Here is a 24,935-nt window from a genome sequence, read left to right on the forward strand (position 1 = left end):
TGTCTCTGCCACGAGGCGATCTTCCTCTGTCGATCGTCCGACCTTGCATTGATTATAGAGGGTTAAACATCATTATAGAGGGTTAAACACCATTACCAACAAGAATCAGTACCCTATCCCGCTTATTTCTGAACTCTTTGACCGATTAAAAGGTGCACAAATTTTTATTAAACTTGACCTCTGTGGGGCATATAATTTAATACGAATTCGGGAGGGCGATGAATGGAAATCCGCTTTCAACACGAGAGATGGACATTATGAGTACCAGGTAATGCCATTTAGACTCTGTAATGCCCCAGCTGTATTTCAAGCCATGATCAATGACATCTTTCGAGATCTCTTGTATTCTCACATTCTGGTTTACTTGGACAATATCCTTATTTTTTCCAGAATTGAAGATCAGCACCAAATTCATGTTCAACAAGTTCTCTAGCAACTTTGATAGAACCGGTTATATGCTAAATTAGAAAAATGCTTGTTTCACAAAAAAGAGCTACCCTTCCTGGGCTACATTGTCTCTCGGATTGGTCTACGTATGGATCCAGGGAAACTCAAGGCCATTGTAAACTGGCCTCAACCTAAAGGCCTCAAAGCCCTACAGCGCTTTTTGGATTTTTCCAATTACTATCATGAGTTTATTGCGGGATACTCCACTTTGGTAGCCCCTTTGACAGCCATGACAAGGAAAGGGTCAGAAATTCGGAAGTGGTCTTCCAAGGCTGTTCATACTTTTCAGCATTTAAAAGAAGAATTCATCAAAGACCCTTGTCTTCAACGACCGGACCCTACTAAACCTTTCATCATGGAGATTGATGCCTCAGCACTAGGAGTAGGGGCAATCCTTCTGCAACCTTCAGACTCAGGGAAGCTACTTACATGCACTTATTTTTCTATAACATTTTCTTCATTGGAGAAAAATTATGCCATTGGAGATCAAGAAATCCTAGCTGTAAAGTCTGCTTGAGGAATGGTGACATCTATTAGAGCGGGCCAAATATACAGTTGCAATTTATACGGATCATAAGAACCTGGCGTATCTTTCACAAGCTCAACATCTAAATCCATGACAGGCCCACTGGGCATTGTTTTTCAGTCGATTGAATTTCAATTTATGCTTCCGACCTTCAAAGAATCAGCGAGCATATGCCTTATCTAGAAGCTTTCTTCCTGATGACACTCCTGACCCACCTCACTATATTATTGACCTGGCTCAAATCTTGCTTGCCACTACCTTCATGGTACCTTTGGGGAAGACTGTGGTACCCAGGCGACTGAGACAGAAGGTCCTTCATTGGGCTCACGACTCTCATTCAGCAGGACACCCTGGAATGGCCCGGATGAGAGATCTCATTTCTCATCATTATTGTTGGCCTCAGTGGAGACTGGATACCAAGAGGTACGTTGAATCCTGTCCCACCTGTGCGGCAAATAAAACTCCCCAAAGGCGACCTTGTGGGCTGTTGCAAACTTTGCCCATTCCTGATAAACCATAGACCCACATAGCTACAGATTTCATTACGGATCTTCCCCCATCTGACGGGAACATGGTCATTTGGATTGCTGTGGATCGATTTTCTAGAATGGCCCATTTTATTCAACTCCCCGGCTTGCCTACGGCCCCAGAATTGGCTCGACTATTTATACAGCACATTTTTCAAATTCATGGCCTGCCCGTGAATATTGTGTCCGACTGAGGAATGCAATTTACAGCTCGATTTTGGAAGGACCTTTGTAAGAAATTCAGAATAAAACTCAATTTTTTGTCAGCCTATCATCCCCAATCCAATGGATTAACTGAACATGCAATGTTATGTTAACCAAAGACAGGATGATTGGGCATCTTTATTACCCTGCGTGGAAATGTGCCATAACAATAATTCAGCACAAGCCACCGGAACATCTTCTTTCTTCTTAGTCTTTGGCAGACATCCTTGAATTCCTTTGCCTATTATTACCTCTTCGTCTTGCCCGGCTATAGGCCAAACCATCCGCTCCATGACAGAGCTATGGAAAGAAACCCGACAATTGTTACAGCAAATCATAATCAAGGCTAAGAAACAGGCGGATAAAAGGAAGAGGCCGGGCCCTCAACTCCGACCAGAGGACCTTGTATGGTTGAGTATCCGGAATCTCCAATTATAGACACCCTTTCTAAAATTTGCACCAAGATTTGTTGGGCCTTTTTCTATTGAAAAGCAACTTGGTGAAGTCACATATAAGCTTCGTCTGCCACCCACGCTTCGGGTCATCAACGTTTTTCATATATCACTTCTTAAACCTGCAATCTTGTCTTGGCTATCCAGGAGGCCTAAACTGACCACTTCCACTATTGTGGAGGATGACACTTAATATGAGGTCAAGGAGATGCTGGATGTCAGAAGAAGGCAAGGAACTTTGCAGAATTTATTTTCCTGGAAAAATTATGGGCCAGAGGAGAACTCCTGGGAACCTGCTCGCAACATTCAGGCTCTGCAGTTACTCCAGGAGTTCCATCAACAGTTTCCTCTCAAACCTCATCCTCAGAATCAGAGGCCTTGTGGGGGAGGTACTGTTACCATTCAGCAACCTGCTGCATCAGTTCCTTCTGTCAGGGCCAGCAGCCGCATTCCTCGGTGGCATTCCCCAGCTGCAGCACAGGTTGACGCACGCTGCGTCATGACTCCTCCCACCACTGCACATCATCGCTCCACCGGAGGTCCCCGCATTAGCGTGGGAAATGGGACTATTTAAACTCCATTCTTTAGCACAGCATTTGCTTTGGCTACCGGCTTGCTTGTGCTGGTGCTGCTCTCGGATTGCTTGCTACCTGTCTCGTTGGCCCGGATTATGCCTTGGGCCTTCCCTCACTTGCTACCTGCCTCACTGACCTGGATTGTGCCTTCAACCTTCTCTTGTTTGCTACCTGCCTCGATGACCCGGATTATGCCTTGGACCTTCCCTCGCTTGCTACCTGCCTCATTGACCCGGATTGTGCCTTGGACCTTTTCTTGCATGCTATCTGCCTCACTGACCCAGATTGTGCCTTGGACCTGCTATTGATTGCTACCAGCTTCTTTGACCCGGATAGTGCCCTGGACCTTCTATTGCTTGCTGCCTGCCTCTTTGACCCGGATTGTGCCTTAGTCTTTCTCTTGCTTGCTACCTGCCGCTGGACCGTATTATGGCCTGGACCTTCTTTTATCGACGGTCAACCCAGGGATACTGGATTACGCCCTTCACTGGGTATCTTGCTGTGGTCCAAGGGTAAGTCAAGGTAAGACTGTTACACTATCTTGGGTCCACTAACTAGACTGTAACAGCAATCTGCCAGAGCTTGGTTCTCATTTTCCATCCCTTGTTGGAATGTCGCCTCCAGATTTCATCTTGGTGCATGGATTCCAGCATATTCCTTGGTTCTTCATCTAACCCCCACCCAGGGGTGTGGTCTGAGTAGAACTAGATTCCCCCTCTGTGAATACACTTGTAAGGAGAGCTATCCCTGTATGCTAGCAAACACAGATTACAGGTAGCAGGGCTGTATCAAACTGTGCATAAAAATAAATATTCAGACAGTACTTGTATTCATAAACAATGCTAATATCAATATGCAGTACAACAGTTATACAACTCTCTTTTCCTTAGAATACTCATCCATGAATATTGCTTTTATATTTAATAGTACCACGACCTAGAATACTTTAAATTATTAGTGAGCTCATTTTATCCCTCAATGGTATATCACTATTATTTACTGGGCCCAGTATTAACCACACATAAGCAAATCTACTTATCCCTATTTCTCTCCCCAGAGTGCACTGCAGTGCTTAATGTTCCTTGACCCACAGGAGCTGCAGCCACAGGAAATGCCTTTGACTTTTAGAGGGGCGGATAATTCTGAAGCACAGTACCAATGCAACTGGGATGAACAAACAAATGCTCTTTCCACCCCCTAGGGAACAGTGATGGGGGTCAGGAATTCAAAGGCTGATGTTTAAGCTGTTCATAACTAACTTTGTACCTGATTCACTAACAGGTAAATTTTAAAAGGAGCGTGCGTGCACCCATAAATGCATGCATTGGGCACCCAAGCAAAGATATGCTTACTTTTGTATAGTGTGTGCAAGTACGCGCGTATCATTTAAAATATCCCTGCCAGGATATTTCAAAGTACTAGTCACTTGTATGGTAGTCATCCAATGGTATGAACTCAGGCATCTATTTACCGTACTGTACTTAACATATCTTATGCATCATTAAAGATGAATTTATATACTATGAAGGGTTTATGTACTAAAGCAATGTTTCCTAACCCAGTTCTAGGGGCACATCTAGCCTGTAAGGTTTTCAGGATATGCCCAATGAATATGCATGAGATAGATTTGCATACAATAGAACCAGTGCATGCACATCTATCTCATGCATATTCATTTTGGATATCCTGAAAATCTGACTGGTTAGCTGTGCATGGGGGACTGGGATGGTTATTTCATTTTAATTAAAAATGTATAGACTACATTTTGGAGGGTTAAACCCATGCAAATAAGCAATTTATATAGTTTTCAATTAAATTGAAGATGGTTTTTCCAGTTTTCTTTTCTATATATTTCATCTTTAGACCAAGGCATGTATGGTTATTGTCTGTTATGTTTGGAAAAAAATACAGTTTACTTAACAAGCTGAATTTTGGGGAGCGAGGTAGCCATATCATTCTCTTCCCCTCTACTCCTTGTTTAACCAAAAGGTCACAAATTGAAAAGAATTATTCTGATAATATCCTTTTCAATTAGCCAAGGAACCATGGAGTACGTTGTTTTGAAATGGGCAGTTCACATTCAACCTCTGTTCACAATAAGAAAACAAAAGACCAAGTCAAATTTTGATTTCAGATGCCTGTTTTCAATGACTTCTACCTATGAGATCAATGTGAAATTTCTGAGTTATCAACATCCTTTTAATGTTTAGTAAAGGAAAGCACACGTAAATTACAGCTCAATCATAGCTCAATCCAATAACAAGCTTGTAGACCGGTATACATTTGAGGCTCAAGTGTCTCAAAGCATTGTATAAATCAGCATTTTAAATTTAACTGGTGTTTGCAGGCTAGTTTAATGCTCTGAAGAATAAATTGAGATTTTATTGGCCTGTATTTAGAGCAGCAGGGAATATTGGATTTGTAATTTGCTACGGGTCTTGTAGGACCTGCACAAGGAGAGATCTTTTTTCAGCTCTCCCTGCTTGATGAGTCCCTAAAGGACTGCACGTATTGACAAAGGGTTTTTTGGGGGTTTTTTTTTGCTGTCGATCTGTTTTGTATAACAGTTTTTCAGTTTTACAGTTTGGTTTTCTTTCTCCCTGGCCCCTCTTTTATTTTTATAGTACTCGGTGTGGACTGCCCTCTGGGTTGCCTGGAATGTTTTCATTATATGCTTCTATTTGGAAGTGGGTGGACTCTCTCAGGTAAGTTCCACTGATGCTTTTACAAACAGAACATTGAAAGACTATCAGGAATCCGAATGTTAATGTTACAATTTTTGTACAGTTTTAATATTTGCCAGTGTAAGGGCTTGTGGGGGGAAAAAGGCATCAGTGCTCATGGAGTTGCTCGTAGCACCTTCTCCTGTCCCTGGAATCTCCCCTTAGCTGCAAAAGGAGAGCATGCACACTGTTCACAGCAGGGGCTGTTAGGCTTTTATCCACATAATTGCTGGGCAGTGCTCAAAAGGCCATTTTACATGTGCTCACAGATTTTTTTTACCCATGTGAAATATGTAGAAAATTGCCATCTTTATGTGTTTTCAATTGTATTTCAGGTTCAATTAAGGTTCTTCAGCAACTAGTTTTGCTGGAATACTGAGCTTGGAACATTAGAAAAAACTAATCAGTAAAGTTCTCTAAAAACCACACAGATGTGTTTTTTGAAGCGTGACTGGCAGAATGACTAACAAACAAACATGGGAAATTATATATTTTATATATATATATATATGTACTGTATATCTATATGAAGTATCTGATGTAACATGGTTTTACTAATATTATTATCAGTATTCTTAGAAGATAACTTTCAAAGAACTGCGCAGCTCCATATACACATGTACATGGCCGCACGGTGATCTACTGTAGTATTTTATAACCTGTGTGCATGCCGATTACAAAATAAACATACTATATGTTTCCTTATACATAAATATCTGCAATGCATTGAAAACCTACTTTTCCAACCTATTTTAAAAGCATACGCACAGATATTTTACATGCAAAAATATTGTGATTTGCTCACATGAAACCCTGTTTACACATGGAACTTGACAGATTTTAAAATGTGCGAGCTCATTGGAAGTCACCCATTTGCCAAAACCTGCACCAGTTTGCCCGGTCCTTCTCCAGGTCATTGAGACCCGCACACTTCTTCACTCTGACCCCCCCACCCCCAGTTCCCCAAGACCTCCCATCCAACCAACAGTAAACAATAAACAAGTCTGTCAGTTATGCAAGATAATTTGCAAGTGTGAAATTACATGAATAAGCTGACAAATTGTATGTGTTTCTCTTATAAAATAGCAACTTGAATGCACGCCTCTTGGCCCTGCCCTGGAATGCCCCTTTTTCCTGCACGTAAATGTACATTCAACACCAAAAATATGCACATATCCTTGATGTTTATAAAATAGCATGTACATGAGAAAAAGCTACCTATGTTCGTAAATAATAATAATAATGTATGCTAATTTTACATGTGTAGCTGTTCTGAAAATTTACCCCTTAGTATTATTAAAGTTCCAGAAGTGAAACTAGAATTATCCAGTTTTATTTTATGTCCAAGTTGTAATTCAAGTGCAAATTAAGTTTTAGTTTTAAATAAATCTGAATGAAAACTTAAAAGCATAAGTGTGCAAAACTTCCAAGACTCATAAAAGCATCTAGTTAGTAATATGTTAAATAAACTGCAGATAAAGCTCCAAATGGTCCATCCAGACTGCCTAGCAAAATGTTTAGGATTGTAACCGCTACCCCATGCCTACTGTTTAGGATTATAACTGGCGCTCTGTGCAGGTTACTCCCATGCAGAAATGTTACACCTAGAGTTACCACGGGTTACCCAGTTTCTTCATTTCTTTCCTCTAGTCATTAAGGATCCTCTGTGTTTATCCCATGCCCATTTGAACTCCATTACCATTCTTCCGGGATGGTATTGCATGCATCTACTACCCTGCTCATGATGAAATACTTCCCTTGGAGTTTCATATCAGGACACTTAGATCTACAGCCCCTTTTCCATCAGAAAATGTTTGATTTCTGTACATTATTAATACTAGGGAAGTGCATTTGTTTGCGACAATATAGGAAATAGAGATGATATTTCCTATTTCGTCGCATTTCAGGGGCGACAAAACAATAAGAAAACCCACAAAATTTCATGTGGTTTTCTTAGCATTTTTTTTTTGGGGGGGGGGGGGAGAAAGGGCACATAAAAAAAAACCAAAACTCTAAACCCACCCCCAACCCTTCAAATTTAATTAATTGCAACCCCCACCCCACCCTCTCGACCCCCCCCCCAAAACTTGCCGAAATTCCCTGGTGGTCCAGCCAGGGTCTCGGGAGCGATCTCCCCCTCTCGGGCTGTTGGCTGCCACTAATCAAAATGGCGCCAATAGCTTTACAGGGGCTATCGGTGCCATTGGTTGGCCCCTGTCACATGGATGGCTCACACCATTTTTTAAGATGGCGCTGGCAGTCCATTGCTCCTACCATGTGACAGAGGTCGGCCAATGGTACCGATAGCCCCTGTCACATGATAAGGGCAAAGGGCCATCAGCGCTATTTTGATTACTGGCAGCCGATGACCTGAGAGCTGGAGATCACTCCCAGGACCCCCACTGGACCACCAGAGAATTTCGGCAAGTTTTGGGGGGGGGGGGTCGGGAGGGTGGGGGTTGCAATTAATTTAATTTGAAGGGTTGGGGTGGGTTTGTTTTTTTTTCTTTTTTACTAACCCCCATTGTAATTCAATTTGAAGGGTTGGGGTGGATTTCGTGCTTCATTTCGGGGGGCAGCCGAAATAAAATCGGCCCGAACCACGGAAAAATGAAATTTCCCACGGCAGGCCGATAACGAAGGCTGAACCAAAAGGTCGGCCAAATCACATCTCTAATTAATACCTTTCAGGTATTTAAAAGTCTGTATGCTATCTCCCCGTCTCTCCTCTCCTTCAGGGTATACATATCTAGGTCCATCTATTTCATCTCATAAGTCTTCTGGTGTATTTCTCTGGACCACTTCTATCCTGTCTCTATACTTTTTGAGACACGGTCTCCAGAACTGAACATAATACTCCAGGTAAGACCTCACCAATGACCTACACAGGCCATTACTTTATCCTGCTGGTTATACCTCTCTTTCTATGCAGGCCTTAGCATCTGCCTTGTCACATTGCTTCGTTACCTTCAGATCATCAGACAGTATCAATCCAAGATCTGTCTTCTAATCTGTACACAACAGTCTCTTGCCCTCTGTTATATACAGCTCCTTTGTATTACTGCATCACAAAAGCATGCCTGTGCACTTCTTCACATTTAATCCCAGCTTTCAAAACTTCAACCACTTTTTAAGAATATCTCTCAGTTCAAATGCATTTGAGTGGGTGTCACCTGCAGCCATCTTCCCTACCTTTTTCTGTTAGTTACTTACTTTACTCCTCTTATTCTTCCTGTTTCCTGTAGTTTCAAAACTATGCTGAGGTGCTCATTATTTCTTAATACTAGAGCAGGCTGTAGTCAGTTAGTTGTAAACTTCTGTCTTTATAAATACAGTTTAAACTCTGTATCTCTAGAAGTAAAGGCACCCAAACTTTCAAAAGAGGATTGTAGCGGTTGTCAGTAAAAAATGTAAGCTCTAATTATTAGGGGTAAACTTGTTGAAAGCCAATGAATGGCTAATAGGGATGGGCATATGGGAGAAACAAAATAGGAAATGAGACAAAATTTCCTATTTCTTTTTGGCTCGTTTTCAAATCAGCATCTCATTTTGTTTTAAAAATTAATTTAAAATAAAGCTGATGGTTTGGACTTAGGACTAGGTAATAGGCTGAGACCCAAAGCAGGAGTCCTTGCCTACTCCCGAGCATGAATCCAGAGCCTCAGCCTAGGCCTAGGCCTCGTCTAGAATTATACCACAGCTCGACAAAGAAGCTGTGGCCTATGTTTGAATGCAATGCTGATGTCTTGGCCTAGGCCCTGGTCCAATGCAATGGCCTTGTTTGAATCACTGAGCAAAGGTCCAGGATCCAAAAATGTTTTCACTTACGTGATCTGACAGAGTGGCCCAGAATGGAAGCCGGGTCCCAGCACTTGGGCCTTAGCCTGGACCAAGGCCTAATGCCGTGGCCCGACCCAGAGGGCAGATTCCAATGACTGGGCCTCAGTCTAGACTAGAGCTGCTATTGCTAGGGCCCAGTGCGAAGAATGGGTCCCAATAACTGGGCCTTAGCCCAAACCCAGGCCCAATACTGGGGCCCAACCCAGAGCCCAAGTCCTGATTCCTGGGTCTCAGCCCAGGCCTGGAGCCCAGCCCTCAGAGATCCTCTTCTGTCTTCTTTCTTCATCTTGAAATGACTTCAGTTGCTGGGGATGTGCTGAAGTAAATTAACTCCGGTGCATCATCCCCCATGGAGGGCACCATTTTGATGTGTGGTACTTCAGTTATCTGCTGAATATCAGAATGGTGCCCTCCACGGGGGAAGATGTGTCGGAGTTAATTTACTCTCGGCCAGGTTCCAGTATCGGGCATGGGCCAGGGCTTTGGCCTTATCCAAGTCCCAGGCATTGGGACCTGGTCTTCAGATCAAGCCCTGGCATTGGGCCTGGGTCTGGGCCAAGGCCCAGGCATTGAGACCCGGTCTCCCAACTGGGCCCAGGTAGCAGGACCCATCCTCCGGGATGGGCCCCGTGCGTAGGACCTAGGGCAAGGCTGCTGTTGTGGTGACCGATTGCAATTTAAGCCTCTTTTTGGCCTTGGCTTCAGCCTGGTCCTGGCCTTCGGCATTGGATCTCCCCTGGACTGGGTAAGTGGGGGCCAGGGAGGATCCTGGGCTTGATGGACCCTTGGTCTGACCCAGTATGGCATTTTCTTATGTTCTTATGTTCTAGCATTTTTTGGGTGGGACTGGAGGCCCCATTTCATTTTGCGTCATTTTTTTTTTTATTTTTTTCATGTTTATTTTTTAAAACGAATAAATGAAATAAACATTAAACAAAACAAAATTTGTGAGGACCCCCCCCCCAAAAAAAAAAAACAACCCAAAACAACCAAATGAAAAACAAAACAAAATTTATACTTCTTCCCACCAGAACAGCCAGCCATATTTAGCTGGCTATCTTTAGGATAATTTTCTGGCTAGGATGTGGCTGAAATAGGTGTGGGGAGTCTTCCATTTATTTGTGCCTCTCTGTGAGCCTGGAGTGTACAAAAGAGTCTAGGTGTGGGAGACCCTGGGGAGCTACTAAGGTATCTGGTCCTTGGGGAGGAGAAATATTTAAGTGATTATTGCTTGTAGTAATAATATTTAACTACTGGATGGTACTTCTGATGAGCAAGTTTGTATTACAAAGTTTTTGAGAAAATGTATATATTTCCTTAAAGGTTTGGATTTCTCCTGTTGGTTGTTAAGAGGGGAGCGGGCAGTGTAAAAGGGGACATTTTTGCTGGGGTTTTTCCCTTTCTTCCCCTGCCTTTGCCCGATTGGGGATTATGGATCTCCAGCTATGTAATCAACTAGAGTACTTAAGCCTTCAGGCTAGGAGGCCCAGGGATCCTCCAGGTTAGGGGAGTGGGACACTGCAGAGGAGAGGCCTGAGGCCAAGAAAAAGTGAAGAAGAGTCTGCCTCTTTAAAGGGGTTTGGATCGAAGTGGAGGAGCATCAGACGGTGGCTGCAGAGTAGCTGCAGACAGAGTGGGTCTTTTCTTCCCCAAGAGAACTACCAGGCAGCAAGGAGGAGATGTGTAGGAGTGGGGTGAGTCACAAAACTGGGATTTGCCCATTGAGGCCTCTGATGTGCTGGGGTCTGGAGAGCAATTAGAGAGAGAGAGGAGAGGTTACCTCCTTCCCGCAAGGAGCTTATCAGAGTGGTAAAATGGAGAAGCCAGGGGCTTTTTCCCTTATGCAGATATAAGGGGGGGGGGGAAAAAAGCACTGGACTGCTTCTACAGCCAAGTCCATAAACAAAGCATGTCAAGCAGCACTGTCTGAATATTCAAGAAGGCTCGTCACCTAGTAAAATATTGCTAGCAGTAATTTTTTATGAGTTGTCATAAGGCTTGGGGGATAACTGCATGGAGAGGCAGTTAAGTACCCTTAAGAGAAACTTGGGGTAACCTGCACAGAGTTGCAGCTACTACACTTAACAGTAATATGGGGGTAACCTGCACAGTTACTACACTTAGGTATGGGGATGCCTTTATTTATTTTAAAGCTGTGTAACTTCGCGGGATAAAACAATATATGCCCAACCATATATGCCCAACTCAGGCTGAGTTTCGCCCAAGGGGAGGGCTGCATCAGGGCCTACAAAACATCAAATTATCAAATAAATAAAGTTAAAACAAGTACAGTTAAGTATGTACACCATCTAACAAACTCTAATATATAAAAGGATATTCTTAATAAAAAAAAATGTTATAAATTAATATTAAAAGCTAAACAAATGAAAGCAAATAAAATAATTTAAAAAATGAGAAACATTAACACAAAATAAGATGGCACAGACATAAATTTGATTGCTATGCATTTCATACAATTATTTATAAAGTAAAATACATGTTGATTCATAAACTATGAGATATAGATGCATGCATGCATTTCGATTATTCCCTAACTTAGGCCTAGATTCATCATTCTGCTACAGATCATCAGACACTATCAATCCAAGATCTATCTCCCAGTCTGTACACATCAGTCTCTTGCCCTCTGTCATGTACAGCTCCTTTGTATTACTGCATCACAAAATCATGACTGTGCTCTTCTTCGCATTTAATCCCAGCTTTCAAAACGTCAACCACTTTTTAAGAATATCTCTCAGCTCAAATGTATTTGAGTGGGTGTCACCTGCAGCCATCTTCCCTAGCTTTTTCTGTTAGTTACTTTCTTTACTCCTCTTATACTTCCTCCTTCCTGTAGTTTCCAAACTATATTGAGGTGCTCATTATTTCTTAATACTAGAGCAGGCTGTAGTCAGTTTGTTGTAAACTTCTGTCTTTATAAATAAAGTTTAAACTCTGTAACCCGTAGAAGTAAAGGCACCCAAACTTTGGGATAAAGTTGTTGTTGGGATAGCGGAATGATCACCCGTGGGTAGAAAAAGGAGTGGGGGAGGGGCGATAGTGAGCAGCAGCCACTTCGTGGCAGTACTTTTTTGCCCACCGTGTTTGTGGCCACGCTGCACACTATCGCCCCCCGTAGTGCCAATGAAATAGGTTTTGCTATATTTGGTGCTACTGCCGGCGATAATGTGTGAAACATTATCAGCTGCAGCGCTACCGGCCCCTCATTATTCCTAACCTCACTGGAATGCCTCCCTTTTTTATTTTAATTAAAAATTGACATATTCAAAACTCGATGCAGTAATTATCGTGTGCGTCACCACGGTATCGTACGCCATAAGGCCGTATTGCGATTTGATGAATGGCCCAGTTAGATAATAGTCTTTATCAGAGTTAAAAGTAATTTTTATAACATCAAAAAATGTATATATGTGCATGTATCTTCTAAACATTAAAAGATGTATTTATGAATGTATTATTACATACCCAACTCAATAATATTGCTATTGAGGAGTATATGTAAGTGCAATAAAATACTAATTAAATAAAAAAAAAATTCAAACAACAATGTCAAAATGTGTAAACAACCAGCATCTTTATCAGAACACAATAACAAATATTATCATTCCATATGACTTATCAATGTGAAAACAATATGGAGGTATTTTTTTCCATCAAACGTTTATTAGCTATGATTTACAACAGTGTATTCATCATACAAAAAAGCTGGTATTCCCGAATGGCGTGAGAACTGAAATCATAGCCAAAAAATACATGAATTTACATACAACACCCTTATATCAACAAATAAAAATAGAATAAATTAAAGAATGTATAAAGTCCTATATAAGGCTAGAAGTGATGTGCCATTTTATAATCATAAGGGTTCCTGTTTATTCATCTTTTTGTATTATTTTATTTTAGAATTATTTAGGAGCACATTTATATACCATTACTGTTTTTGTTTTTCACATTGTTGTTTGATTTGAGGCTTTTTTACAAATTTAATTAGAATTTTTATTGCGCATACATATTCTTCTCAATAGCAATATTATTGAGTTGGGTATGTAGTAATACATACATAAATATATCTTTTAATGTTTAGAAGATACATATACATATATACATTGTTTGATGTTATAAAAATTACTTTTAACTCTGATATAAGTTAGGGAATAATCCCACAAAGTTACACCACAACTTTAAAATAAATAAAGGCATCCCCATACCTAAGGTGACTAGTCAGTGTTTTGTTTCATCTGTTTCCTGGCTTTGTTAGACCATTTTCCGTGCAGATTTTTGGGACCAGTTACTACTTTTAACTGTAACATGGTATAATCTGCAGGGAGCGGCAGTTTCTACCCTTAATTATAAAATGAGAGTAAATTGCACAGAGTGGCAATTATTACCATAAGAAGCTTGCTGGGAAGCCTAGATGGACAATTTGGTCCTTTTCTTCTGTCATTACAATGCTACTATGTATGTTACTATGATTGGTGTTTTCCTCCTCCAGAGGAAAACCAAGAGAGGTGCAGAGTAGGAGAACAAGTTGAGTGAGCTTATATGAAGTTATAACCCCAGATGTCCTAGATGTGCAATTTCCTATGAAACTTTCACTAAGAGGACTGGGAGGTGAACAGTGGGAAAAAGGTCCAAGATCATAGGAAATGTGATTGTGTATTTGGTGCCCATTTGAATTTTGGTAGGGGTGTACCTGAAAAAAAAAACAGCCTCCATTATGGCTGAGAGGGAGAAAAGACAGTGGATAAGGATAACAGGTTGACCCTTCTGGTCATCAAACATTGTACTATTCACTGTTATGGATCCTCATATATCCTGACTTGTTCAGTATGGGACAGATTTTAAAAAAGTACGCACGTGCGTAATTTTGTTTGCACAACTGGCCTTGTGCGCGCCGAGCTGCACAAAATTGGCAGCCTATGCGCGCTGAGCTGCGCAGCCTGCCTCTGTTCCCTCCGAGGCAGCTCTGAAATCGGAACGGCCTCGGAGGGAACTTTCTTTCCAGTGCCCCCCACTTTCCCTTTCCTTCTCCTAACTAACCCGCCCCCGGCCCTAACTAATTCCCCCCCTATCTTTATTTCAAAAGTTACGCCTGCCCGAAGCAGGCGTAACTTGCGCATGTCAGCGCGCCATGTTCCGGTCCAGTGGCTGGTCCGGAGGCCATGTCCACTCTCCCGGAACGCCCCTGGGCTGGAACCACGCCCACGGCCCCGCCCCCAGAATGCCCCCCGATGAAACTCCAGCCATGACACGCCCCCAACACGCCCCCCCAGGAAAGCCCCGGGACTTACGCGCGTCCCAGGGCTTGCGCGCGACGCCGAGCCTATGCAACATAGGCTCGGCGCGCGCAGGGGTTGGAAGGGGCAGCTTTTCGGGGGTTACGCGCGTATCCCTTTGAAAATCTGCCCCATGTGTGTGAAACACCTTCTCATCCATGTATATAATTTTGGCTGGCTGGATATTCCAGAAAAAATAACGTTGCTTTTGGGTTTCTGAATTGGATGCAACGTGCCATTCTCCCTTATTCTGCCAGTCTCTTCCTATGGATGGAGTCAGAGATCATGGAGGGGAGTGAGGGGGTTTCCTCCCTGCCTTTACAGTACACATGAAACAGAGTTGGAGTAAATCAGGCTGTCACCAAAAGATCCATTTCAACATAACCATGTTAAGAACCCACACTATAAATCTGGAAGGGACGACCACCACCAACACTGGAAGTCCCATTCCATCATTTTAAGTACTCGGTCAGGGGTTTGCACAGGCATAAATCTAGCCAGTTAAATTTAGTCAACTGGATTTAATGCAGCTATAACTGTGCCTAGGGATACCTGGCTAAGAGGTATATTTATTAAACAGGGTTAATGCGTATTCAGCGAGGATATCACAAAAGTGGATGCGTGGAGATTTATCTTAGTATTTTATAAACTGTATGGCAGGAGCTGCACAGTTTTATATAATACAGCGTAATTTTGCATTGAAAATAGGCGTGAATGTCTAAGTGCATGCAAAAATTTCCAGTGTGAGAAAAGCAGGTACTTTCTCTACCTATTGTATAAACAATAGGCGTGTATATTTTACGTGTGGAAAAAGATATCTCATGTGTGTTTAAAGCCTTGATTTATACACAGAGGCAGGTTTATTTTAAAAGTGTGCATGTCCATGAAACCACCAATTTCCTGATAACTTCGCCTGCTCACCCAGTCTGTCTCCAGTTCTCCTAGAGTCCCTGGTACTTCACCCTGAACTCCCCGCCCAGTTCACTCAGATTCCCTCCCAAAAATATCAGATAATAGAGAAGTTTAATTTCAGTTGCTCAAAACAATTATCAGGTGTAAAAATGCACGAATAAGTTGGCCGAGGTAATCACGTAAATCTCTTATAAAATAGCAGCTTCCATGCGTACCTCTTGACCAGCTATAGAACGCCCCAAACTGCCTCTTTTTTGTGCCAGTAGATGTGTGTGCAAAATGGAAAATGCACGCATAGTTTTGATGTTTATAAATGTAAGTGAATACAGGCTATTTACATGTTTAAATGCAAATTTTCTGCATGTACTCATTAGTAAATTAACTCCATTGAGATTAATGGGGGCATATAGATAAAGTATATTAATGTTTGCTAGTGCACATTAGTGCATGTTACATTTTAGTAAATAAGTCCTTAGGTTAGCTGGCTAGTGCTTAAAATTAGTGCTAGCCAATCGACTTTTATCCCCTGACTTGATCTCATCAACCTTTTGAATTATTTTAAACTACTTTTGCAAGCAACTTGATAACCCAATGTATAACTAAGTAATGTCAAGCAGAAACAACATTTCAGAATTCCAACATAATTATGACTTCTGGTGGTAATTGAAAATTTCAGGCACTTGTAGTGTGCCCGTCATTGGAAGCTAGAAATTGTCATTTATGAAACGGTTCGTTATGTAGCTGCTGATTGCAAATTTATGATTTGGTTTCAATTGCTACATGCTCTCTGCTTCCTTACAACAGAGAATTTGTGGAATTCCATCTACTGCAACTTATTAAGACACATGCAGAATGTTATTAAAATAGGAATAGTAAAGTGGGAGGAAAAATAAATAGTGATTTTGAAGGCAATTTTCCAAGTCATTTATGCTTTACCCCCATAACTGCTGCCTTTGGAAATTGTCCTACCAGGGTGAGTGTACATTTACAAGCACACACTGATTATCTGCGTAAATGTATGTGCACATTTTATGTACCTATTTATAATATTCATATGCCGCCTATTTAGATATCCTAAGTGGGAAACACATAGATTTAAGAAATCGGAATAAAATAACGTCAACTTATGACATGAAGGACAGACTGCTAACCAGCCAAATAAAAACACATGCATATAAGTCGAATAGAGTCAGGGTCTACGTGCAGTTTTATCTTTCCAAAAGTATGTGCTTGAATTCTGCCATAAAAAATGTGCCCACATAAATAGTAGGTGCACTTGTGTGCTGAATTAATTTTGAAAGGGAAAAAAGCTCCCTTTGAAAATTGACTTTATATCTCCCTGCCCTCTTGGTGCCCTGGCACTTCTTTAATACAGTCTGTACTGCTTAGAGCTTAATGCCAGATTTACAGAAGATAATTTGCCATCAACACAAAAATGGAAAGAGCCACCTTTGAATTATACCTGCTACCTATGTCATGCTTACCATTTGATTTCTGATTCATCTGACCTCTGTGTCAAATACTCTATCAAAACAATAGACTTTAACATTCTTTAGTATATGAAAATAAAACTGTTAACTTGATTAGACAATAAATAATGCAATTATTTATAAAATGATTTTATGACACTTTTTCTTTACCTTAAACCTAAGAATAGAAGAAGTGCGATGCTGAGTCTAATGAATGGTTCATGGAGCCCAACATCCTGTCTATGACAGTGGCCAGGCCGGGTCTCTTGGCAGTACCTGTCAAATAGCAAATAGTAAAGCTCATTTCATGTTGCTTTCTCCCAGAAGTGGAAGCTGAGATGCCTAAGGCTATTCAGCTGAATAATGGTTAATGGGCCTGACCTCTAGAAACTTTTTCAAACCTTTTTGAATCTCAGTTAAATTGCTAGCCTTGACCACATTCTCCAGCAGCAAATTCCCTGGTTTAATTATGTGCTGACTGAAAAAAATACTTTCTAGAAATTGTTTTAAACCCGCCACTAGTTAGTTACATGGCATGCCCCCTAGTTTATCTGTTCCCTACCAACTAGTTCCACACCGGAGAAAATGGTTATTTATACTTTCAAACAGTACTAAGAATAGAGGATGTTCCATTACACTAACTAGCAGCAGTTTTAAATTTTAAAAGGGTTTTTTTTTTTTTACAGTCAATGAACAATTAAGCTGTGGAAAGGAGTCACATGATGTGCTGAGCTTGAGCGGACATGCTGCTGCCACCTCCTTACAGATATTGCAGTAACAGAGCTCCAAAACACCTTCTCATTAGCTGTGCATACATTTGACTTAACCATGACCATCGGGGCATTCTTAAAAAAGATATGTTGCAGTTGGGCGAATCAAAGATTTTTGAAAATGGCAATGAACTCTCCCAAATTAACCCTCCCTCCCCCCCCCCCCCCCGAAATGGCTCTTTCCAAGCCAGCTAAAAGTATGCAAGCAGCAGAAGTAAGCCATTCTGAGGCAAACACCTTTCAGTTAGGGCAATGTATCCAGGTAAAGAGCTCGATAGTTAATAGCCCTCAGTGCCTAACTTTAAGAGTTAGGTGCCTAGGCTTTTGATTTTGACCAATTTCCTGGGCTCAGTTCCTAAATTTAGGCTCCTTAAATCACAAAACACCCAAACTGGGGGTGTGTGATCAGGGGTGGGGACAGGTTGGGGCACAATTTAGGTACTCAGTGTTTATTTTTAGCACTCGGCATTGAATAAGGTGCTGATACTGAGGCTAGTCAATAACTAACCTACGTTTAGGCTCCTTAAGTTGCCAATATTCCACCATTTAAGCCACCTTCATTAGGAGCCTTATTTAGATGCCTATATTCAGCCTTTAAGGTGCCTTAAATCAGGCACTGAGCCCTCTGTGAATAACACTCTGAAAACTGTCTTCTTTATGACCATGCTTTGGGAAAATAAATAAAGATACCATCTACTGCAGAACTGAAAGATATACAGCAGTAAGTGAGAAGGATGATTTTTTAAAAGTATTTTTAAATTATGAAGGAAGAAGGTAGCTTAAATGTCCCTGAAGTCAAGAACTGTCAGAATTACCTACGCACTGAACGATATGCATGAATAATGTAAAAGACTGTTTGTTAAATCTCTAAAGTCAAGTTATCCTTGCAGTGAGACACATTGTCAATCGCCAGCAATTCACTGCGTTCTTGAAAACCATAGGCAGCAATTTACTGAAAAGATTAGAGCCGCTGCTATGCAGTTGTGATATTTTCTTGATTTAAACTGTCACTCTGAAAAGCTATTACCTGACAACTAGAGTTTGGAATGAGGTTGTAAAGTTTATTGAAGGACTCCTTTTGACAGAATTGCGTGCGCATCTCTGCATCAGAGGAGTAGCACACATCCCCAGATTCCTTATATAATGTACATTTTACATTGATAATAAGCTCAGTAGGAAATGCCGAGCAGGGATGCTGAGCGCAAATAAATGATATACTGAAATTCTTTAATTCAAAATCTAATCAGCTTTATTTAATGCAATATATTCACCAATATAAACACACAAGAAAACATATCACATTCATACACACAACATTTACCAACCCACAAACACAGCTAGCATTTAGAACATATCCATTCCCAACATGTTACAGCTTCTTCAGGGGAAAGATTCTTTAAACAATTTTTCACAGCATCACACAGTCTCAGTGTGATGTCTGTGAAGGCAGCACACTAGCCTTTACATTAATCACAATCAGGTGAATGCACTTTCAATTTTTTAAAGAAAACTTTTTAAACATTTGTAAGATGATTGGTGGCTCATGTTGCGATACACCCATAAGCATCTTCAAATGATTGGAATGACAATAAATAACATCAGCGAGGTCATCCGATCCATTTCATTCCACATCACATTGTTGAGATATGGGCTGAGTTTCAACATAACTCAGGAAAAAACTTCCTGGATTAACACAGATCTACCAAACATATGCTCCACTGCAATAGAGGACGTGCTCTTTCAAACACAATCACATATTCAAAAGCTTCAGAAAGGCTTCCTTTTAGCTACAACGCCATCTTGTCCCATAGGATCCGCTTAGCTACAATACCATCTTAACCCATAGGAATGCTGAGAAGGAGATGGTCAGACATTGGATACTGTCTTGACATTTGCATTTTGGACACACTTGAAATAGTGGTGCTCTTTCAAAGAATTCTTGATGAATATAATTTGATTGGTATGTGATTATAGCAGAAGGTGTGAATTTCCTTTCATTTCTTCATTATAGCTAATGCTTTGATGACTTGTTTTATAAGAACAGGATGTTTTAAGTTTTGAGAAACCTCCAGAATTTTTTTAAATATTACAGATGTTTGCAAAACAGGCTGAGTTCCATGAAATGCAACCATACAATTCTAGATTGCTGTTTTTTCCTCATGGGATATAAATCTTGGGTACTGTAAAGAAAACAGTAGGGACTGTCGCAGTAAGCAAAAGAGAAACTAATGATTTAAAACAAAATTAGTTATGAATCTGATCCTCTTATTTCATCCCTGCTCTCCACCTGTCTTGTTTACTCTTCGTAAGCCTTTCTGGCTTCCATTGACTGTCGTTGATGTTGCGTATGTGAGGGACACCATCCGCTAATTAAATGCTATGCAAGACAATTGGGCAGTGCCTCTTTTGTTTGAATGCATTTGGGATTTTCCCAACAACAAGCAGGAGAGAAAAGATATACTCTTCAGAACTTAAATCAACAAACTTTGTTGTACCTGAACTCAAACACACAAAGTTCTAGGGCACAGGTAGGTAACTTTGGTCCTCAACACCACGTGCTGGTCTGGTTTTCAGGATATCCATAATTTATATAAATAAGAAATCTTTGCATTCAAGCCTCCATTGTGTGCAAACATACCTCATGTATATTAATTGTACATATCCTGAAAACCAGACGTGTTTGTGGCACGTGAGGACCAGAATTGCCTTCCCCGTGCTAGTGGGGTTCTAAATGTTTGCAAAAATCAATTGATCTATAGGGATGATAGCATCTGATGATCTGAAGGCAGAGAAGTAATGTGACAAGGCAGTGGCTAAGGGCCAGAGGGATGCTGGGCTGCAGAGAGAGGCATATCCGGAAGGAAAAAGAAGGTGCTAATGCCCCTGTACATTATCACCTTCGGTAAGGCCTCATCTGGAGTACTACATTCAGTTCTGGAGACCATCTCAACAAGCATAAAGACAGGATAGAATTGGTCCAGAAAAAGGCAACCAAAATGGTGAGGGACTGCACAGGAATACTTGTAAGATGAGACTATAGGACCTAACTATGCATACCCTGGAAGAGAGGAGAGGCAGAAGAGATATGATAAAGACCTTTAAATAGCTGAAAGGTATTAATGATGCACAAGAATCAAATCTGTTCCAATGGAAAAAAAAAGCTGTAGAACTAGGGGTCATGATATAAAAGTCCACGGAGTTAGACTCAGGAACCAATTAGTAAATATTTCTTCATGGAAAGGGTGGTGGATGCATGGAATGCCCTCCCAGAAGTAGTGAAAGCAAGAGTGGTATTGGAATTCAAAAGAGCATGGTATAAACACAGAGGGGCTCTTGTAATAAAGGATGGAAATGAAGAAAAGGGGTTACCTGAATGGAGTGGCATTTACTCTTCTTACATAGAAACCTTATGACCCATCCAGTCTGCTCATCCGTCCAATTAATTTAGCATCATTTCCTTAGAGATCCCCTGTATTTATCCCATGTCTTCTTGAATTCAGATACTGGTTTTGTCTCCACCACCTCAACTGGGAGGCCGTTCCATACAGCCACTATTCTCTCTGTACAGAAATACTTCCTAAGATTACTCCTGAATCTACTCCCTTTCACCCTCATCTCATTACCCCTAGAGCCTCCTTTCCATTGAAAAAGGTTCATCATTGGCAAAAAGACAAACCTTTCCTGATAATTCTTCAGTTATGTTGCTCACAAAAATGTTGAAAAAAAAAAAAAACAGTCCAAGGACCGATCCCTGAGGGACACCACTAATAACAACCCTCTCCTCAGAGAAAACTCCTTTTACCAGTACCCTTTGTTACCTGCCACTCAGCCAGTTTCTAAAACAGTCAGTCCCTCTAGGATCCATACCAAAGGCACACAAATTATTTATTAGTCTTTAAGATCATGAGAGGTCTGGAATGAGTAGATGTGACTCGGTTATTTTCACTTTCGAATAATAGAAGGACTAGGGGGCATTCCATGAAGTTAGCAAGTAGCACATTTAAGACTAATCTGAGAAAGTTCTTTTTCACTCAATATACAATAAAGCTCTGGAATTTGTTGCCAGAGGATGTGGTTAGTGCAATTAGTGTAGCTGGGTTCAAAAAAGGTTTGGATAAGTTCTTGGAGGAGAAGTCCATTAATGGCTATTAATCAATTTTACTTAGGGAATAGCCACTGCTATTAATTGTATCAGTAGCATGGGATCTTCTTAGTGTTTGGGTAATTGCCAGGTTCTTGTGGCCTGGTTTGGCCTCTGTTGGAAACAGGATGCTGGGCTTGATGGACCCTTGGTCTGACCCAGCATGGCAATTTCTTATGTTCTTATGTTCTTAGTCTTCAATGTGGAACTGTGAAAAAGGCCTTGCTGAAATCCAAGTACACTACGTCTAGCGCTCTCCCTTGATCCAAATCTCTGGTTATCCAATCAAATTGAGCATATTTGTCTGACAAGATTTACCTCTGGTAAAACCATGCTGCCTCGGATCTTACAATCCATTGGATTCCAAAAATTGCACTATCCTCTGTTTTAGCAGCAATTCCATTAGTTTGCTTACCACAGAGGTCAGACTAACTGGCCTGTAGTTCCCCGCCTCCTCCTTTCTTACTCTTTTATGACAAGGAACCACATCTGTCCTTTCCCAGCCTTCCAGAACTACTCCAGGCTCTAAGGAAGCATTGAAAAGGTCAGCCAGTGGAGCTGCCAGGACATCTCTAAGTTCCCATACTACCCTCGGATGTATCCCATCCGGCCCCATTGCCTTATCTACTTTAAGTTTATTTAGCGCCTCATGAACACACTGTTTTGAAAATTCAATGAGATTTACCATACCACTAGTCTTATCTGTGTTTGTTTTATGTGAGCCTGCTTCAGGCCCTTCCACAATGAACATCGAACAGAAATATTTGTTAAGCAATTTTTCTTTTTCCTCATCAGTCTCTACATTTTCCTCCCTTTCACCTTTGAGTCTCAAAATGCCACTTTTGCACTTCCTTCTGAATCTAACATATTTAAAAATGCCTCTTGTACTCCTGTTTTACCATTTTTGCTACTATTTGAAGTTTTGCACTCCTGACTACTTTCCCAGCTTCTCTTAATTTTTCCAGATTTTGGGCCTCATTTTCCAATATTGCACGTGATACCAAAAAGGGGTGTTACCTTATGCATATCACAAATTGTGATAACAGCTTGCAACACACTCTTAGTGCAAGTTGCACTATTAACCCAATTTGGGCTACATAGCCTGTTTCAGTGTTCTGGAGAGAGAGAGAGAGAGAGAGAGAGAGAGAGAGAGAGAGAGAGAGAGAGAGAGAGAGAGAGACTTGCTATAGTGTCTCTTCCCTAGACAGGTATTTGTATCTCTATGAGAGGCTCACCTAGTAACTCGAGGTGGGGATTAGGAATGAGTGTAGGGGGTTAGGGGCCACTTTCACATTCAACGTGAGACGTACGAACAGAACAGTGGTCTCTTGTGAAGATTTGATGGCCTTCGGAGTGAGGAAAGTCACTCCAAGATGAGATTTGGGCAATGTTCTCTCAAACTAGCTTGTTGGTTGAATGTGACAGTGGCCCCCAACCCCCTACACTCATACCTAATCCCCACCTCGAGTTACTAGGTGAGCCTCTCATAGGGATACAAATATCTGTCTAGGGAAGAGCCACTATAGCAAGTCTCTCTCTCTCTCTCTCTCTCTCTCTCTCTCTCTCTCCCCCCTACTTAACATATACTCCATCCCCTGAATACAGCAATCACATTAGCAGAATTATCTCCTGCAGTAACTCCTTGGAAAATGACCTCCTTTGTCACCTGTCTTCCTCTTGTAGTTTATGAATGCTAACCTTTTCAGCTACTTCTTTAGAAAACCATAGCAGTCTTTTTCTTCTTCCCTTTATTTACATTCTTAAAAAAAGATTAGTTACCCTTATGATATCTCCTTTTAGCTTTGCCCACTGCCCCTAGATGTTTTCATCCAGCTAACAAGTCCTTGAGGTACTCTCCCATTTTGAGAAAATTAGTTTTCCTGAAGTCTGTCAGCAGGTTACACAGCCAGTGTACATCCAAGCACATCTAAGCTGTGCATACAACCCTGGGGACCATGGAACACCAGAAGGGGGTGTGCAGAAAGGGTGTCTCTCTGGATTCTGTTTGGTGAGGACCCAGCTGCTTAGAGTTCTGTGGTGTGAGTAAATTTGCACTGTAGCAATGCTTTCCTATTGCACGTCCTGTGTTTCTGTGCCCAGATTTCCTGGACTAGTCACTTTTTTTTTTTTAAGTACGACTTATCTGGCTTGCTGGCTAACTTGTGAGTGGGCAGTGGATGGATCAGGGTGGCACTACTTATAGCTGGATAACTTATCTGGCTAAATAGCAATATTGAGACTTAGCCAGTTAACTGGCTAAGCTATACTTGCTCAATAGTAGCTCTAGACATAGCCAGTTAATACTTATCCGGCTAAGTAGTGCTTTGTGTGCCTATATTCAGTGGCATAGCTATGCCGCTGAATATCCTTGTAACTTAGTCAGCTAGGCTTTCAGTATCTATCCCCTTTTCTATAGCTGTGATGATAACAACACTAATGAGCATTAGAGACACAATGCAGTAAAAAGCACACTGGTTTCCAACATTACTTTTACTGAGATGTGTTGAAATAGTGAAATGATCTTTACAGCAGTTTAATTCACTTATCAATGTTACAAGTACTTCTGAATAAATTTGTGACTTCTTAGAATCTTATTTAAAGTTTAAGATAATAAAGCCAATATATTCCATCTTTAATCAAATGTTTAATCAAATGTTTCTCCAATATTATTGGCATTGGCAAGTTTAGTGCTTCCTGTCCAATGTAGGTGAAAAGTTAAAGATGAACTCCAGTCTTACACAGTCAGTTCTCCCTACCTTTTCATGCTGTCTTTTCACATGCCTTAAATCTCCTCACAGTACCTGAATGACACCAATTATTCTCCTCTTCTCCCTTTTAGTATCAGAGTGATAATCCTGTTACTCCTCTTATTTATTTATTTATATATTTATATATTTATTTGGTTTTATATACCTGTATTCTGGCTCAATCACTCCAGTTTACAACAATATAAAATACATCAATTTAAAATACACCATAAAATACGTAAAAATATTTAAATTACAACATAAGATACATAAAACACATCAACATAAAATTCTGCAATAATATC

The 24,935-nt window shown here is 40.9% G+C and overlaps 1 protein-coding gene across 2 annotated transcripts in view; it reads left to right on the forward strand.

Moving 5' to 3' along the window:
• Positions 1 to 24,935, forward strand: part of NKAIN3 (sodium/potassium transporting ATPase interacting 3) — a 1,185,646-nt gene that overhangs the window by 593,441 nt on the left and 567,270 nt on the right. For both annotated transcript variants that reach the window (XM_029591376.1, XM_029591377.1), the window contains exon 3: positions 5,356 to 5,436. In XM_029591376.1, the coding sequence (XP_029447236.1) occupies positions 5,356 to 5,436 (81 nt within the window). The remainder of the gene's footprint in view (positions 1 to 5,355; positions 5,437 to 24,935) is intronic.

The sequence above is a fragment of the Rhinatrema bivittatum genome, chromosome 2 (genome assembly GCF_901001135.1).
Source record: "Rhinatrema bivittatum chromosome 2, aRhiBiv1.1, whole genome shotgun sequence".
Classification (NCBI taxonomy): domain Eukaryota; kingdom Metazoa; phylum Chordata; class Amphibia; order Gymnophiona; family Rhinatrematidae; genus Rhinatrema; species Rhinatrema bivittatum.